We start from the raw sequence: 15,249 nt of genomic DNA on the forward strand, positions 1-15,249 counted from the left end.
GGGCTGCCGCGCCCTCTGGCGGCCGAGGGCGACATTGCAGGCGGATTCCAGCCGCGCCCGGGGACAGGTGAGTTGCGGCCCCTGGATTCACAGGTAGGTTCAGGCCCCGCCCCGCGAGCGTAACAGGGGAGGAGACACCGCAGCGGGCGGGGCCCCTCACTCCCGACCGGCAGCCTTCCCGGCCCAGCCCTATGCCCCCCCCAGCTCGGCCGGTGGTCCTCACTCCGAACCTGCAGCCCCCCCAGCGCGGCCGGTGCCCCTCACTCCTGCCCCCCGCCTGCTGGTGCCCCGCCCCCCGGTGCCCCTCACTCCCGACCTGCAGCCCCTGCCCCGCCCCCCGGTGCCCCTCACTCCCGACCTGCAGCCGCCCCCCCCCCCAAGCCCGGCCGGTGCCCCTCACTCCTGCCCCCCCCCGCCCTGCTCTGCCCCCCCGCCTGCTGGTGCCCCGCCCCCCGGTGCCCCTCACTCCGAACCTGCAGCCCCCCCAGCGCGGCCGGTGCCCCTCACTCCTGCCCCCCCCAGCCCTGCTCTGCCCCCCCGCCTGCTGGTGCCCCGCCCCCCCGGTGCCCCTCACTCCCGACCTGCAGCCCCTGCCCCGCCCCCCGGTGCCCCTCACTCCCGACCTGCAGCCCCTGCCCCGCCCCCCGGTGCCCCTCACTCCGACCTTGCAAGCCGCCCCCCCCCCCAGCCCGGCCGGTGCCCCTCACTCCGAACCTGCGGCCGGCCCGGCCCTGTTCACCGCCCCCCCCAGCTCAGCCCTGCTCTGCCCTCAGCGCCCCGAGGTACACAGGCCGAGCGAGCGGCAGGTGATGTGTTCACGCCCCCGCGCCGCCTCCCGTCCGGGGGGAGTGACCTCTCCGGATGTGGGGGGGGGGCCCAGGGCCTCTTTGTGTGGCTCGCTCCTGCCCCCTCCCCCGCCAGACCCGCCCCGGCCCGGCCCGGCGCAGGAAGCGCGGTCTCCCCTCGGGCCAGGGGCCATGGCGGCTGCAGGGGGGCCGGGCGCCCGTCGGGGTCCCTGCGCCCCGGGCGCGGCCACGCGGAGCGCGCTGGACAAGGCGCTGCAGGCGCTGGAGAAGCTGCAGGTGCTGGTGGAGCAGCCGGGCCTGGGGCTGAGGAGCAGCCCCCCCTGCCTGCCCCAGCTCCTGCCCCAGACGCGCCAGCACCTGCTGCGGATCCGGGCCAGCCCGGGCCCGGCCTGAGCCGCCTCTGGGGGGCCGGCTACTTCCCCGTCTTCCTCAGCAACCTGCAGCGCAAGGCCAAGCAGGCAGCCCGGCTCTTCAAGGGGGACCCCGAGGGGATCTGTCAGGAGGGGTCGGCCTCCAGGTACTGGCCCCCGGCAGCGGGGCAGCGCGAGGCGGGGATGCCCAGGGCCGTGGGTCGGAGCGAGGGGCAGCGATAGGGCTGGGGCCGGCCGTGGGTCGGAGCGAGGGGCAGCGGTAGGGCTGGGCCGGCCGTGGGTCGGCAGCGAGGGGCAGCGGAAGGGCTGGGCCGGCCGTGGGTCGGAGCGAGGGGCAGCGGTAGGGCTGGGCTGGCCGTGGGTCGGCAGCGAGGGGCAGCGGAAGGGCTGGGCCGGCCGTGGGTCGGAGCGAGGGGCAGCGGAAGGGCTGGGCCGGCCGTGGGTCGGAGCGAGGGGCAGCAGTAGGGCTGGGCTGGGCTGGCCGTGGGTCGGCAGCGAGGGGCAGCGGTAGGGCTGGGCCGGCCGTGGGTCGGAGCGAGGGGCAGCGGTAGGGCTGGGCCGGCCGTGGGTCGGAGCGAGGGGCAGCGGAAGGGCTGGGCCGGCCGTGGGTCGGAGCGAGGGGGCAGCGGTAGGGCTGGGCCGGCCGTGGGTCGGAGCGAGGGGCAGCGGTAGGGCTGGGCCGGCCGTGGGTCGGAGCGAGGGGCAGCGGTAGGGCTGGGCCGGCCGTGGGTCGGAGCGAGGGGCAGCGGTAGGGCTGGGCCGGCCGTGGGTCGGCAGCGAGGGGCAGCGGAAGGGCTGGGCCGGCCGTGGGTCGGCAGCGAGGGGCAGCAGTAGGGCTGGGCTGGGCCGGCCGTGGGTCGGAGCGAGGGGCAGCGGTAGGGCTGGGCTGGCCGTGGGTCGGCAGCGAGGGGCAGCGGTAGGGCTGGGTCGGAGCGAGGGGCAGCGGTAGGGCTGGGCCGGAGTGAGGGGCAGCAGTAGGGCTGGGCTGGGCCGGCCGTGGGTCGGAGCGAGGGGCAGCAGTAGGGCTGGGCTGGGCGGCCGTGGGTCGGAGCGAGGGGCAGCGGTAGGGCTGGGCCGGCCGTGGGTCGGAGCGAGGGGCAGCGGTAGGGCTGGGCCGGCCGTGGGTCGGAGCGAGGGGCAGCGGTAGGGCTGGGCCGCTGTGGGTCGGAGCGAGGGGCACTGGCAGGGTAGGGCTGGGAGGGGTTGTAGGCTGAGATCGAGGGGCACCGGCAGCTGCGGGGGGGAGCCAGGGCTGGGCTGGCTGTGGGTCAGGAGTGAGGGGCACTGGTAGCTGGGGGGGCTGTGGGTCCGGAGTGAGGGGCACCGGCAGCTGGGGGGGTAGGGTAGGCCTGGGGGGGCTGTGGGTTGGGAGTGAGGGGCACCGGCAGCTGGGGGGCAGGGTAGGCCTGGGGGGCTGTGGGTTGGGAGTGAGGGGCACCGGCAGCTGGGGAGGCAGGGTAGGCTTGGGGGGGGGGCTGTGGGTCTGGAGTGAGGGGCACCGGCAGCTGGGAGGGCAGGGTAGGCTTGGGGGGGGCTGTGGGTCCGGAGTGAGGGGCACCGGCAGCTGGGGGGGCAGGGTAGCTTGGGGGGGGCTGTGGGTCCGGAGTGAGGGGCACCGGCAGCTGGGGGGGGCAGGGTAGGCCTGGGGGGGGCTGTGGGTCCGGAGTGAGGGGCACCGGCAGCTGGGGGGGCAGGGTAGGGCTTGGGGGGGGGGCTGTGGGTCCGGAGTGAGGGGCACCGGCAGCTGGGGGGCAGGGTAGGCCTGGGGGGGCTGTGGGTCCGGAGTGAGGGGCACCGGCAGCTGGGGGGGGTAGGGTAGGCCTGGGGGGGGGGCTGTGGGTTGGGAGTGAGGGGCACCGGCAGCTGGGGGGGCAGGGGTAGGCCTGGGGGGCTGTGGGTTGGGAGTGAGGGGCACCGGCAGCTGGGGGGGCAGGTTAGGCTTGGGGGGGGCTGTGGGTCCGGAGTGAGGGCACCGGCAGCTGTGGGGCAGGGTAGGCCTGGGGGGGCTGTGGGTCCGGAGTGAGGGGCACCCGGCAGCTGGGGGGGTAGGGTAGGCCTGGGGGGGGGCTGTGGGTTGGGAGTGAGGGTCACCGGCAGCTGGGGGGAAGGATAGGCCCTGGGGGGGGCTGTGGGTTGGGAGTGAGGGGCACCGGCAGCTGGGGGGCAGGATAGGCCTGGGGGGGCTGTGGGTTGGGAGTGAGGGGCACCGGCAGCTGGGGGGCAGGGTAGGCCTGGGGGGGCTGTGGGTTGGGAGTGAGGGGCACCGGCAGCTGGGGGGCAGGGTAGGCCTGGGGGGGCTGTGGGTTGGGAGTGAGGGGCACCGGCAGGCTGGGGGGCAGGGTAGGCCTGGGGGGGCTGTGGGTTGGGAGTGAGGGGCACCGGCAGCTGGGGGGCAGGGTAGGGCCTGGGGGGGGCTGTGGGTCCGGAGTGAGGGGCACCGGCAGCCTGGGGGGCAGGGTAGGCCTGGGGGGGCTGTGGGTTGGAGTGAGGGGCACCGGCAGCTGGGGGGGCAGGGTAGGCCTGGGGGGCTGTGGGTCGGCGGTGAGGGGTGCTTGTCCATAGGGAGGGGCTGGAGGCTCCGGTCCTGCCCTGGTGAAAGGGCGCAGCCCAAGTTACTCAGTAACCAGCTCCCAGCAGCCCAAGCAGAGAGTCTGGGACGGTTAATGAACCAAAATGGGAAACGCCCAGCCCTGCCGGTGCCCCTCGCTCCCCCCCGGCCCTGCTGGCCCTGCCGGTGCCCTTCGCTCCCCCCCCAGCCCTGCTGGCCCTGCCGGTGCCTTCGCTCCCCCCCCAGCCCTGCTGGCCCTGCCGGTGCCCCTCGCTCCCCCCCCCCAGCCCTGCCGGTGCCCCTCGCTCCCCCCCCCCCCACCCTGCCGGTGCCCCCTCGCTCCCCCCCCCCCCGCCCTGCCGGCCCTTGCCGGTGCCCCTCGCTCCCCCCCCGGCCCTGCCGGTGCCCCTCGCTCCCCCCCCCGGCCCTGCCGGTGCCCCTCGCTCCCCCCCCGCCCTGCCGGTGCCCCTCGCTCCCCCCCCCAGCCCTGCCGGTGCCCCTCGCTCCCCCCCCCCGCCCTGCCGGCCCTGCCGGTGCCCCTCGCTCCCCCCCCCAGCCCTGCCGGTGCCCCCTCGCTCCCCCCCCCCAGCCCTGCCGGTGCCCCTCGCTCCCCCCCCCGCCCTGCCGGCCCTGCCGGTGCCCCTCGCTCCCCCCCCCAGCCCTGCCGGTGCCCCTCGCTCCCCCCCCAGCCCTGCCGGTGCCCCTCACGCACCCCCCGGCCCTGCTGGCCCTGCCGGTGCCCCTCACGCACCCCCCGGCCCTGCTGGCCCTGCCGGTGCCCCTCACGCACCCCCCCCGGCCCTGCCGGTGCCCCTCGCTCCCCCCCAGCCCTGTCGGTGCCCCTCACGCACCCCCCGCACGGGCCTCCTGGTGCCCCTCGCTCCTGCCCTGCGCTCCCCGGCACTGCCGGTGCCCCTCACCTCCCCCATCTCAGGGCCTGTTTCTGGGGTGGGCAGAGTCCGTTGTTCCCCATGGCCAGGGATCCTCTCTGATACTTGCCCCCCAAAGTGTTGTCTGTGGTGGGGCAGGGGCACTTGGCCCCGTTCTCACCCCCCCCATGGCTCTCCAGGAGGAAGCTGACCAAGCTCTCACTGATCTTCAGCCACATGCTGGCGGAGCTCCGGGCCCTGATCCCCGAGGGGCAGGACCAGGGCCACCAGTTCCGGCCCAGCCAGCCACCCGCCGAGGCCTTCTGGAGAGGAACCTGGGGGCCACGGTGAGATCCCGATACCCCCCCGCATCCCAGCCCCTCTCCTCCCCCCCGCCCCCTCCGGTATCCCAGCCCCTCTCCTCCCCCCCTGCCCCAGTATCCCAGCCCTCTCCTCCCCCCCGCCCCCCCGCCCCCCCCAGCCCCTCTCCTCCCCCCAGCCCCTCTCCTCCCCCCCGCCCCCCGCCCCCCCAGCCCCTCTCCTCCCCCCCTGCCCCCCCGCTATCCCAGCCCCTCTCCTCCCCCCCCTTCCCCCCCCGCTATCCCAGCCCCTCTCCTCCCCCCCTGCCCCCCCCGCTATCCCAGCCCCTCTCCTCCCCCCCGCCCCCCCGCTATCCCAGCCCCTCTCCTCCCCCCCCTTCCCCCCCGCTATCCCAGCCCCTCTCCTCCCCCCCCTTCCCCCCCGCTATCCCAGCCCCTCTCCTCCCCCCCTGCCCCCCCCGCTATCCCAGCCCCTCTCCTCCCCCCCTGCCCCCCCGCTATCCAGCCCCTCTCCTCCCCCCCTGCCCCAGTATCCCAGCCCCTCTCCTCCCCCCCTGCCCCCCCCGGTATCCCAGCCCCTCTCCTCCCCCCTGCCCCCCCCCCGGTATCCCAGCCCCTCTCCTCCCCCCCTGCCCCAGTATCCCAGCCCCTCTCCTCTCCCCCCGCCCCCCCGCTATCCCAGCCCTCTCCTCCCCCCCGCCCCCCGCTATCCCAGCCCCTCTCCTCCCCCCTTGCCCCCCCCGGTATCCCAGCCCCTCTCCTCCCCCCTGCCCCCCCGCTATCCCAGCCCCTCTCCTCCCCCCTGCCCCCCCGGTATCCCAGCCCCTCTCCTCCCCCCTGCCCCCCCGGTATCCCAGCCCCTCTCCTCCCCCCCTGCCCCCGGTATCCCAGCCCCTCTCCTTCCCCCCCTGCCCCCCCCGGTATCCCAGTCCCTCTCCTCTCCCCCTGCCCCCCAGGTATCCCAGCCCCTCTCCTTCCCCCCCTGCCCCCCCCGGTATCCCAGCCCCTCTCCTTCCCCCCTGCCCCCCGGTATCCCAACCCCTCTCCTCCCCCCCTGCCCCCCAGGTTTCCCAACCTCTCTTTACCCCCTGCCCCTCCTCACTGCCCCTGCAGGAGCCTGGTGCCCTGGAGTGAGTTCCAGGCCGGCTGCAGCAGGTGCATCCCGTGGCACCTGGCCCATGGCCGCAGCCCTGCGAGCCACTATAGACCTCACCTGCAGCGACCACGTCTCCATCTTCGAGTTCCACATCTTCACCCGCCTCTTCCAGGTACAGGGCCAGTCCTGGGGAGACTAGGTCTGGGGGGGCAGTCCTGGGGCCGGTCGGGGGGGGCAGTCCTGGGGAGACTAGGTCTGGGGGGGGCAGTCCTGGGGCCGGTCGGGGGGGGGCAGTCCTGGGGAGATTAGGGCTGGGGAGCAGGTCCAGGCCAGGGAAATGGGGGAGCCAGGCTGGGGAGATGCGGGCTGGGGGGCAGTCCTGGGGCCAGGCTGGGGGTGGCAGCCATCCCCCCCACCTCTGCCCCTTCTGTCCTCTCCCTCCCACCGCCTGCTCCAGGCACCACCCCCATCTTGCAGGCTGCCCCCCCCCCGGCAACGTTCGCTCCATGGGCCCAGCCACATTGCGGGAGTGAGGGGCTCCTCCTGTGGCCCATCCCCCACAAGGCCCCAGTCCGCGCCCCTCCCCCCACGAGCAGAGCCCAGGTGCTGCCCTGAGCCCTAGCAGGATGCAGCGCTGACCCGTGGGCGGGAGCCGTGAGGGTTTCCGGCTAAGCAGCAGCCGGGGGAGCCGGGCCTGTGCGAAGGAAATGGGGTTTGTGTGGGGGGAGGGGCTTGGAGACATGGGCACCCAGCACGACCCTCATGGCCCGGCAGCCCTGGCCCACGCTGCTGAAGAACTGGACGCACCTGGCGGTGACGCACCCGGCCTACGTGGCCTTCCTGACCTACGACGAAGTGAGGGACCGACTGCAGCCCTATTCAACAAGCCAGGCAGGTAGGCACCCATGGGCAGGGCCGATGGAGAGATCCCCCCTCCCGCTGAGCCCCAGCTCCTGCCCCACAGCGCCCCCTAGTGCCGCTCTGGGGCCAGCCCTGCGGGCCTCGGACAGCGCCCCCTGCTGAGCCCCAGCTCCTGCCCCACAGCGCCCCCTAGTGCCGCTCTGGGGCCAGCCCTGCGGGCCTCGGACAGCGCCCCCTGCTGAGCCCCAGCTCCTGCCCCACAGCGCCCCCTAGTGCCGCTCTGGGCCAGCCCTGCGGGCCTCGGACAGCGCCCCCTGTTGAGCCCCAGCTCCTGCCCCACAGCGCCCCCTAGTGCCGCTCTGGGGCCAGCCCTGCGGGCCTCGGACAGCGCCCCCTGCTGAGCCCCAGCTCCTGCCCCACAGCGCCCCCTAGTGCCGCTCTGGGGCCAGCCCTGCGGGCCTCGGACAGCGCCCCCTGCTGAGCCCCAGCTCCTGCCCCACAGCGCCCCCTAGTGCCGCTCTGGGGCCAGCCCTGCCGGCCTCGGACAGCACCCCCTGCTGAGCCCCAGCTGCTGCCCACAGCGCCCCCTAGTGCCGCTCTGGGGCCAGCCCTGCCTGCCTTGGACAGTGCCACCTTCTGAGCCCCAGCTCCTGCCCCACAGCGCCCCCTAGTGCCGCTCTGGGGCCAGCCCTGCCTGCCTTGGGACAGCGCCCCTGCTGAGCCCCAGCTCCTGCCCCACAGCGCCTCCTAGTGCTGCTCTGGGGCCAGCCCGGCCTGCCTGGGGACAGCGCCCCCTGCTCGCCCCCTCTCCACTCTCTGCCATGCCCCCTTGCACCCCCTGAGGCTTTGAGGTCTCTCCCCACTGACTTTGTCCCCCCAGCTACGTGTTCCGTCTCAGCTGCACACAGCTGGGCCAGTGGGCCATTGGCTACGTGAGCCGGGACGGCCGCATCCTGCAGACCATTCCCGAAGAGCGACCCCTCTTCCAGGCACTGATCGAGGGCTACAAGGAAGGCTTGTGAGCGGGGGGCTGGCGGGGCGCGGCTTGTGAGCGGGGGCTGGCGGGGCGCGGCTTGTGAGCGGGGGGCTGGCGGGGGGCGGCTTGTGAGCGGGGGGCTGGCGGGGCGCGGCTTGTGAGCGGGGGGCTGGCGGGGGGCGGCTTGTGAGCGGGGGCTGGCGGGGGGCGGCTTGTGAGCGGGCGGCTGGCGGGGGGCTGGCGGGGGGCGGCTTGTGAGCGGGGGCTGGCGGGCGGCTGGCGGGGGGTGGCTTGTGACCGGGGGGCTGGCGGGGCGCGGCTTGTGATCGGGGGGCTGGCGGGGCGCGGCTTGTGACCGGGGGGCTGGCGGGGGGCGGCTTGTGACCGGGGGGCTGGCGGGGGGCGGCTTGTGAGCGGGCGGCTGGCGGGGGGCGGCTTGTGAGCGGGGGCTCTGCTGGGCCGGGGGCAGAGCCCCACAAGGTGCCCGGAGTCTGCGATTTGGGCCGGGGGGTTGTTTCTGCCTTGGGGCAGCCGCAGGAGGGAACTGGCTGGCCGGGCTCAGTGGGCCCAGGGCCCAGTACCCTGGATTGGGGGAGGGGCCCCCTGTGGGACCAGCCCTGGGTCTGGGTGTGGATCCAGGGAGTGGCGTCAGACCAGCCTGGCCTCAGTTTCCCCTTCCTCCCAGTTACCTGTATCCCGACGGAGGAACGTGAATCCGGACCTGACGGCGCTGATGGAACCGACGCCTCAGAACCGGATCGAGGTCTCACCGGTCGGTACCAGGGCTGCCCCGCCCCCCCCCGCCCCCCCCCCCCGCCTGGGCAGGACCAGCCTCACCCTCCTTGTCCCCCAGGACCAAGCCCAGCTCTATTCCCAGATGGGCTGCACCTTCCAGCTCTGCAAAATCTGCGCCGAGAACGACAAGGACGTTCGCATCCAGCCCTGCGGGCACCTGCTGTGCGGGGGCTGCCTGAGCGCCTGGCAGGTGGGTCCGGCCCCTCCCCCCCGGGGCGCCCCCCCCCGTCCGGCCCCTCCCCCCCGTCCGGCCCCTCCCCCCCGGGGCGCCCCCCCCGTCCGGCCCCCCCCCGGGGGGCGCCCCCCCCGTCCGGCCCCTCCCCCCCGGGGGCGGCCCCCCCCCCGTCCGGCCCCTCCCCCACGGGGCGGCCCCCCCCGTCCGGCCCCTCCCCCCCGGGGGCGGCCCCCCCCGGTCCGGCCCCTCCCCCCCGGGGCGGCCCCCCCCCGTCCGGCCCCTCCCCCCCGGGGCGGCCTTGACCCTCCATCTCCTCTCAGCAAGCGCAGGCCCAGACCTGCCCCTTCTGCCGCCGGCAGATCCAGGGGCAGGAGCAGATTCGCATCGAGCCGCAGGCGGGGGGGCCCCGGAGGACGACGACCTGGAGGACGTGGAGCTGGTGCTGCGGGAGCTGGCTGCCCTGAGAGAGGTGGGGGCTGGAGCAGGGCGGGGGGGGGGGCTGGGATTTGGGAAGTGTCAGGAGGGGCTGGGGATAGATAGTGGGGGGGGGCGACAGGAGGGGGTGGGGCTGGGGATAGGCAGTGGGGGGGCTGGGGTGGGGGAGGCGACAGGAGGGGGTGGGGGCTTGGGATAGCAGTGGGGGGGCTGGGGTGGGGGAGGCGACAGGAGGGGGTGGGGGCTGGGATAGGCAGTGGGGGGCTGGGGTGGGGGAGGCGACAGGAGGGGGTGGGGGCTGGGGATAGGCAGTGGGGGGCTGGGGTGGGGGAGGCGACAGGAGGGGGTGGGGGCTGGGGATAGGCAGTGGGGGGGCTGGGGTGGGGGAGGCGACAGGAGGGGTGGGGGCTGGGGATAGGCAGTGGGGGGGCTGGGGTGGGGGAGGCGACAGGAGGGGGTGGGGGCTGGGATAGGCAGTGGGGGGGCTGGGTGGGGGAGGCGACAGGAGGGGGTGGGGGCTGGGGATAGGCAGTGGGGGGGCTGGGGTGGGGGAGGCGACAGGAGGGGGTGGGGCTGGGGATAGGCAGTGGGGGGGCTGGGGTGGGGGAGGCGACAGGAGGGGGTGGGGCTGGGGATAGGCAGTGGGGGGGCTGGGGTGGGGGAGGCGACAGGAGGGGGTGGGGGGGCAGGGAGACAAGGGGCGTATGGGGTGCAGGAGGAGCTGAAGCCAGCCTCCTGACTTTCACCACAGGCAGGGCACCCTGGGTTCCCCCCCTGCCCAGACCCCAAGCTACCTGGCCCCCCTGTCCCCCCCCGGCTGGACCTGCTGCAACCCAGGACCCTGGACCCCGGACCACAGGTGAGCAACCCTGGCTGGGGGGGAACTGCAGTGTGTGCGCAAGGGAATGTGAGTGTGCAAAGTGCATCCCCTCTGGTGTAACCATCCCCCTCTCTCTCCAGGCCCCCCCAGATCGCCCCTTGGGCCAGCCCAACCAGAACCCCGATGACTGGCTGTGGCATCGGCCTCTGCCCCCCCCTCCCAGGCCTCGGGGGCTGCCTGCCCTGCCCCTCCCCCAGGGACCCAGCTGAGGGGGGCAAGGCGGGGGGGGGCACCGTGAGTGATGGAGAGGCCAACAGACGGGAAAGAGCAGGGCCACGCCCTTCTGCCTCCCCCCCCAGCTCTGCCTGCGCCCCAGGAGTCCGGGGGGGCTCAACCCGGGTGAGTCTCTTACTGCCCGACCCCTCCCACTTGCTCCTGCCCCAGGGCCCCCACCCCCTCCCTGCCTGTCCCTGACGTGTGTGTCTCATTCCAGGCATCCCCCGCCGGACTCCTGCCGAACCCACCAGCGATGGGGGGGCTGATCCTGCCCCGGACGGCCGGACCCGCCATGGGCCTCTGCAGCACCTCGGCTCCGCTCCCCGCAATAAAAGAGATGCAGGGACCAGACACCCCCACCCGTGTCCGGGCTCTGGCTGGGGGGGGGGAGCTGTGATGCCAGCGGTGGCCACTAGGTGTCACCAGCACCCCACAGGGCACCTCTGCCCTTTCAACCCCCCCAGGAGGTTCATCTTGGGGGCTGGCCCTGGGGGGGGGGGGGAGCTGGGGCAGGGGTGGGGGGAAGCGTTTGGCTGTGGGGAGGCTTGGCCTCTTCCTAGACAGAGGGGTGCTCCATCCTCCCGCCCCCCCCAGCGGAGCCCATGGGGTCGCCTGGGGGGGGGGGAGACCCCGGGCCAGAGTTGGGGAGCTAAGACCCTCTGTCCCCCTCCCCCGCTCTGAGGAGACGGTGCCTCGGCTGGGCGGGAAGGGGAGAGTATCCAGGGAGTCCCCAGGGCTTGGCCGGGCCCCTCCCCTCCCCCCCACGCCCTAGCCCCTCCTATCCCGGCTCCTGCAGGGGGGCTGAGGCCGGGCTGAGCTCGGTGCTGCTGAAGGCGGGTCCCTGGCAGCCAGTTCAGTCGGCCTGGCTTGGTACAGCCTGTGTCCCCTGCCCCCGTTGCTTTGGCTCCAGGCCAAGGGGGTGCAGCTGCCCTGGGGGGGGGGGGGGCGCATGCCAGCTGGGGCACTTGGGGGGGGGCGCATGGATTTGTAAGCGGGGCCTGGGGGCTGTGGGTTGCCAGTGGCGCTGGGGCGCAGCGCCCGGCCTGTGGTTGTCCTGGGTCTGGGCTGCAGGCTGGGGGGCTGTGGGGTGCCAGTGGCGCTGGGGCGCAGCGCCCGGCCTGTGGTTGTCCCGGGTCTGGGCTGCAGGCTGGGGGGTGCCAGTGGCGCTGGGGCGCAGCGCCCGGCCTGTGGTTGTCCCGGGTCTGGGCTGCAGGCTGGGGGGCTGCGGGTTGCCAGTGGCGCTGGGGCGCAGCGCCCGGCCTGTGGTTGTCCCGGGTCTGGGCTGCAGGCTGGGGGGTGCCAGTGGCGCTGGGGCGCAGCGCCCGGCCTGTGGTTGTCCCGGGTCTGGGCTGCAGGCTGGGGGGCTGTTCCTGAGCAGGCTCTGCCCCGCCCTGCACAAGGCAGGAGGGTCAGCTAGAACCTGTGCTGGGGGCGAGTGGCCTGGTCTGGGGGGGCAGCTGCCTTCTCTGCCCCCCCCCCGTGACCCGGAGAGCCACGTTCTGAGGGTGGGGGCTGGGCTCCTGGGTGCCTGCCCCTGAGCTGTGGGGCCAGGGGAACGGGGCCCTCGGTGTTGTGCTCAGGAGCCCCCTGGCTGCTGTAGCCAGACCCCCCCCCCCAGCAGTATCGGGGCCCGGGCAGCCAGAGAGGGTGTAGCCAAGGAGTGCAGGGAAAAAGGGGGCAGAGTGGGGGGCTGGGAGCCAGGCCTGCTGGGTTCTCTCCCCCGGGAGCAGAGCCCGGCCTGCTGCGGGGGGGGGGGGGGGGGGCTGGCTGCCTGCAGCGAGCGGAAGAGGGTCGTGCCGCAGGGGCTGCGGGGGACGCGCCTGTTCCAGCCCGGCGGCCGGGAAAACGCGCTGATGCAGCAGAATCCCTCGCGTGCCTGGTGACCTGGGCCGCAGCGACCCCTGAATTGAGCTGGGCTCTCCTGGCCGTCAGCTACAGCCCAGCCTGCAACCTCGGGTCTGGGCCCCAGGCTCTTCAGCCCTCCAGGGCCTGAGCGTACCTGCCTGGGGGGGCTGCGTGCCCCACGCCCACAGCCATTGACACCCATGCGGCGCCTGACGCTGGGTGCACGACGGCAACAGGTGCCTTCCCCTCTGCAGAGGGGGAGCGGTGAGAGCGGGGGGGTTTCTGGTGTGTACTGAGGCCGTCTCGCGCTGCTCCTGCACCCGCATCGTGTTGCTCCCGTCACCCGCCTCGCTCTGCTCCCGCTCCCCTCGCACCCGTCACCCGCCTCGCGCTGCTCCCGTCACCCGCCTCGCGCTGCTCCCGCTCCCCTCGCACCCGTCACCCGCATCGTGTTGCTCCCGTCACCCGCCTCGCTCTGCTCCCGCTCCCCTCGCGCCCGTCACCCGCCTCGCTCTGCTCCCGCTCCCCTCGCACCCGTCACCCGCCTCGCTCTGCTCCCGCTCCCTTCGCTCTGCTCCCGCTCCCCTCGCACCTGTCACCCGCCTCACACCCGCCTCGCTCTGCTCCCGCTCCCCTCGCACCTGTCACCCGCCTTGCTTTGCTCCCGCTCCCCTCGCACCCGTCACCTGCCTCGCTCTGCTCCCGCTCCCTTCGCTCTGCTCCCGCTCCCCTCGCACCCGTCACCCGCCTCGCTTTGCTCCCGCTCCCCTCGCTCTGCTCCCGCTCCCCTCGCACCCGTCACCTGCCTCGCTCTGCCGGTGGGAAGTGGTCCCCAGAAGGCAGAGGGGTCGCCGGTGTAACCCTGGGTTGCCGCTCAAGGAGGCGGGTTGGGGGTGCCCCCCCTTGTGGGGAGCTAGGGACCGGCTCACGCCAGGCTCAACACCTGGGTTTGGCGTTGCAGAGCCTAGCGCTGAGGTGTCCAGGAAATCACTGGAACAGCAGCGGGACCCCCAAGGCCTGAGCTGGTCGGTCCCCAGCTCCCTGCAGACCTTAGAATGGGACCCAACCCCAGAGGGACACGGGCTACATCCCCAGCCCTCTCCACGGGGCCCCGCCCGCCCAACACGGGAGCTGGGTGCAGCCGGGTGATGTTTTGCCTGGACTCTGCAGCAGGCAGGGGGTGAGCGGCTGGGGGCGGGTGCCCAGTGGCCGAGGGCGAGGCGGTTTTGGCTGGGGAAGAAGGGGGCCTGGCAGGCCTGGAACAAGGAGTCTGAGCTGCGACCCAACAGACCTTGTGTTCTACCTGCCGCCTGAGAGTCCCCTCTGGCTGTGGGTGGGGGGCTCCCCCACCCTTGTGACACCTGTCCCGGTGCCTCTGCCCTGCGCGTGGCCCAGCAGTACTGGGTGCAGACCGAGAGCCGGGGGGGGCAGGGCGCCCGTGGGACACTGGCAGACCGAGAGCCCGGGGGGGGGCAGGGCGCCCGTGGGACACTGGCAGACCGAGAGCCCGGGGGGGGGGCAGGGCGCCCGTGGGACACTGGCAGACCGAGAGCCCGGGGGGGGGCAGGGCGCCCGTGGGACACTGGCAGACCGAGAGCCGGGGGGGGCAGGGCGCCCATGGGACACTGGCAGACCGAGAGCCTGGGGGGGGGCAGGGCGCCCGTGGGACACTGGCAGACCGAGAGCCGGGGGGGGGCAGGGCGCCCGTGGGACACTGGCAGACCGAGAGCCCGGGGGGGGGGCAGGGCGCCCGTGGGACACTGGCAGACCGAGAGCCGGGGGGGGGGGCAGGGTGCCCGTGGGACACTGGCAGACCGAGAGCCCGGGGGGGGCAGGGCGCCCGTGGGACACTGGCAGACCGAGAGCCGGGGGGGGCAGGGCGCCCGTGGGACACTGGCAGACCGAGAGCCCGGGGGGGCAGGGCGCCGTGGGACACTGGAAGACCGAGAGCCCGGGGGGGGCAGGGCGCCCGTGGGACACTGGCAGACCGAGAGCTCGGGGGGGGGGGCAGGTGTTACAACCTTTAATACTCGCCTCAATGCAGCGTGTGCCTGGGTCCTGGGGGGGAGGGATGTGGAGCCCATAGGGGGCAGCGTGTGCCAGGGGGGCCGTGGAGTCCATAGGGGGCAGCGTGTGCCAGGGGGGCCTGGAGCCCATAGGGGCAGCTTGTGCCTGGGTCCTGAGGGGGGGGGATGTGGAGCCCATAGGGGGCAGGGTGTGCCGGGGGGGCCATGGAGCCCATAGGGAGCTGCGTGTGCCGGGGGGGGGGGGCCGTGGAGCCTATAGGGGGCAGCGTGTGCCGGGGGGGGCCGTGGAGCCCATAGGGGGGCAGCGTGTGCCTGGATCCCGGGGGGGGACGGACTGTGGAGCCCATAGGGGGCAGCGTGTGTGCCGGGGGGGGCCGTGGAGCCCATAGGGGGCAGCGTGTGCCGGGGGGGCCGTGGAGCCCATAGGGGGCTGTGTGTGCCGGGGGGGGGGGCCGTGGAGCCCATAGGGGGCAGCGTGTGCCGGGGGGCCGTGGAGCCCATAGGGGGCAGCGTGTGCCTGGGTCCCGGGGGGGCAGGGAGCCACCAGGTGTCTGCAGACGTCGACACCAGAAGCAGTAAATGTCCCTCCCTCTCCAGGGGGGCCACGGGGGCCACGTCCGCCTTCTCCTGGCCAGCCCCGCCTCCTCTTCCTCGGGGAGGGGCTCCTGGTGCAGCTGCTCTGCGGGGGTGGGGCTCAGCACTGGGGGGGGAGGAGAGACTCACACAGTGACCCCATGTCCCGAAGCCACCCCTCACCCGCCGACTCCAGGCAGCTCCCCTCCCCCGGCGCTGCTTGGCTCGAAGGCAGCGCCCCCAGCTCCCCCCATTGCAAAGCCACGGCCCCCCCCGGCCCTGTCGCTGCCCCACTTAGCCCCACGGCTCACCTCATGGCCCCCAGCTCCCCCCATTGCAAAGCCACGGCCCCCCCCGGCCCTGTCGCTGCCCCACTTAGCCCCACGGCTCACCTCATGGCCCCCAGCTCCCCCCATTGCAAAGCCACGGCCCCCCCCGGCCCTGTCGCTGCCCCAC

General features: G+C 74.7%; 2 protein-coding genes across 2 annotated transcripts in view; one reads left to right on the plus strand and one right to left on the minus strand.

Moving 5' to 3' along the window:
- The first annotated feature begins 191 nt into the window (after positions 1 to 191).
- Positions 192 to 10,699, plus strand: CBLC (Cbl proto-oncogene C). Its single transcript, XM_075916220.1, is given in 14 exon segments — positions 192 to 212; positions 689 to 1,323; positions 4,795 to 4,941; positions 6,028 to 6,100; positions 6,102 to 6,182; positions 6,785 to 6,909; positions 7,752 to 7,889; positions 8,533 to 8,555; positions 8,558 to 8,619; positions 8,701 to 8,832; positions 9,138 to 9,286; positions 10,004 to 10,111; positions 10,213 to 10,471; positions 10,566 to 10,699. Coding segments are annotated over 11 exon segments (1,581 nt in total). The 3' UTR covers positions 9,282 to 9,286; positions 10,004 to 10,111; positions 10,213 to 10,471; positions 10,566 to 10,699.
- Positions 10,700 to 14,812: 4,113 nt separating this feature from the next.
- BCAM (basal cell adhesion molecule (Lutheran blood group)) overlaps positions 14,813 to 15,249 on the minus strand; it is a gene marked incomplete at its 5' end in the record, with an annotated part of 32,598 nt that continues 32,161 nt past the window's right edge. The window contains one exon of the mRNA XM_075916233.1: positions 14,813 to 14,920. Within this exon, the coding sequence (XP_075772348.1) occupies positions 14,915 to 14,920 (6 nt within the window). The remainder of the gene's footprint in view (positions 14,921 to 15,249) is intronic.

Source organism: Pelodiscus sinensis, unplaced genomic scaffold, assembly GCF_049634645.1.
Source record: "Pelodiscus sinensis isolate JC-2024 unplaced genomic scaffold, ASM4963464v1 ctg126, whole genome shotgun sequence".
Taxonomy (NCBI): domain Eukaryota; kingdom Metazoa; phylum Chordata; order Testudines; family Trionychidae; genus Pelodiscus; species Pelodiscus sinensis.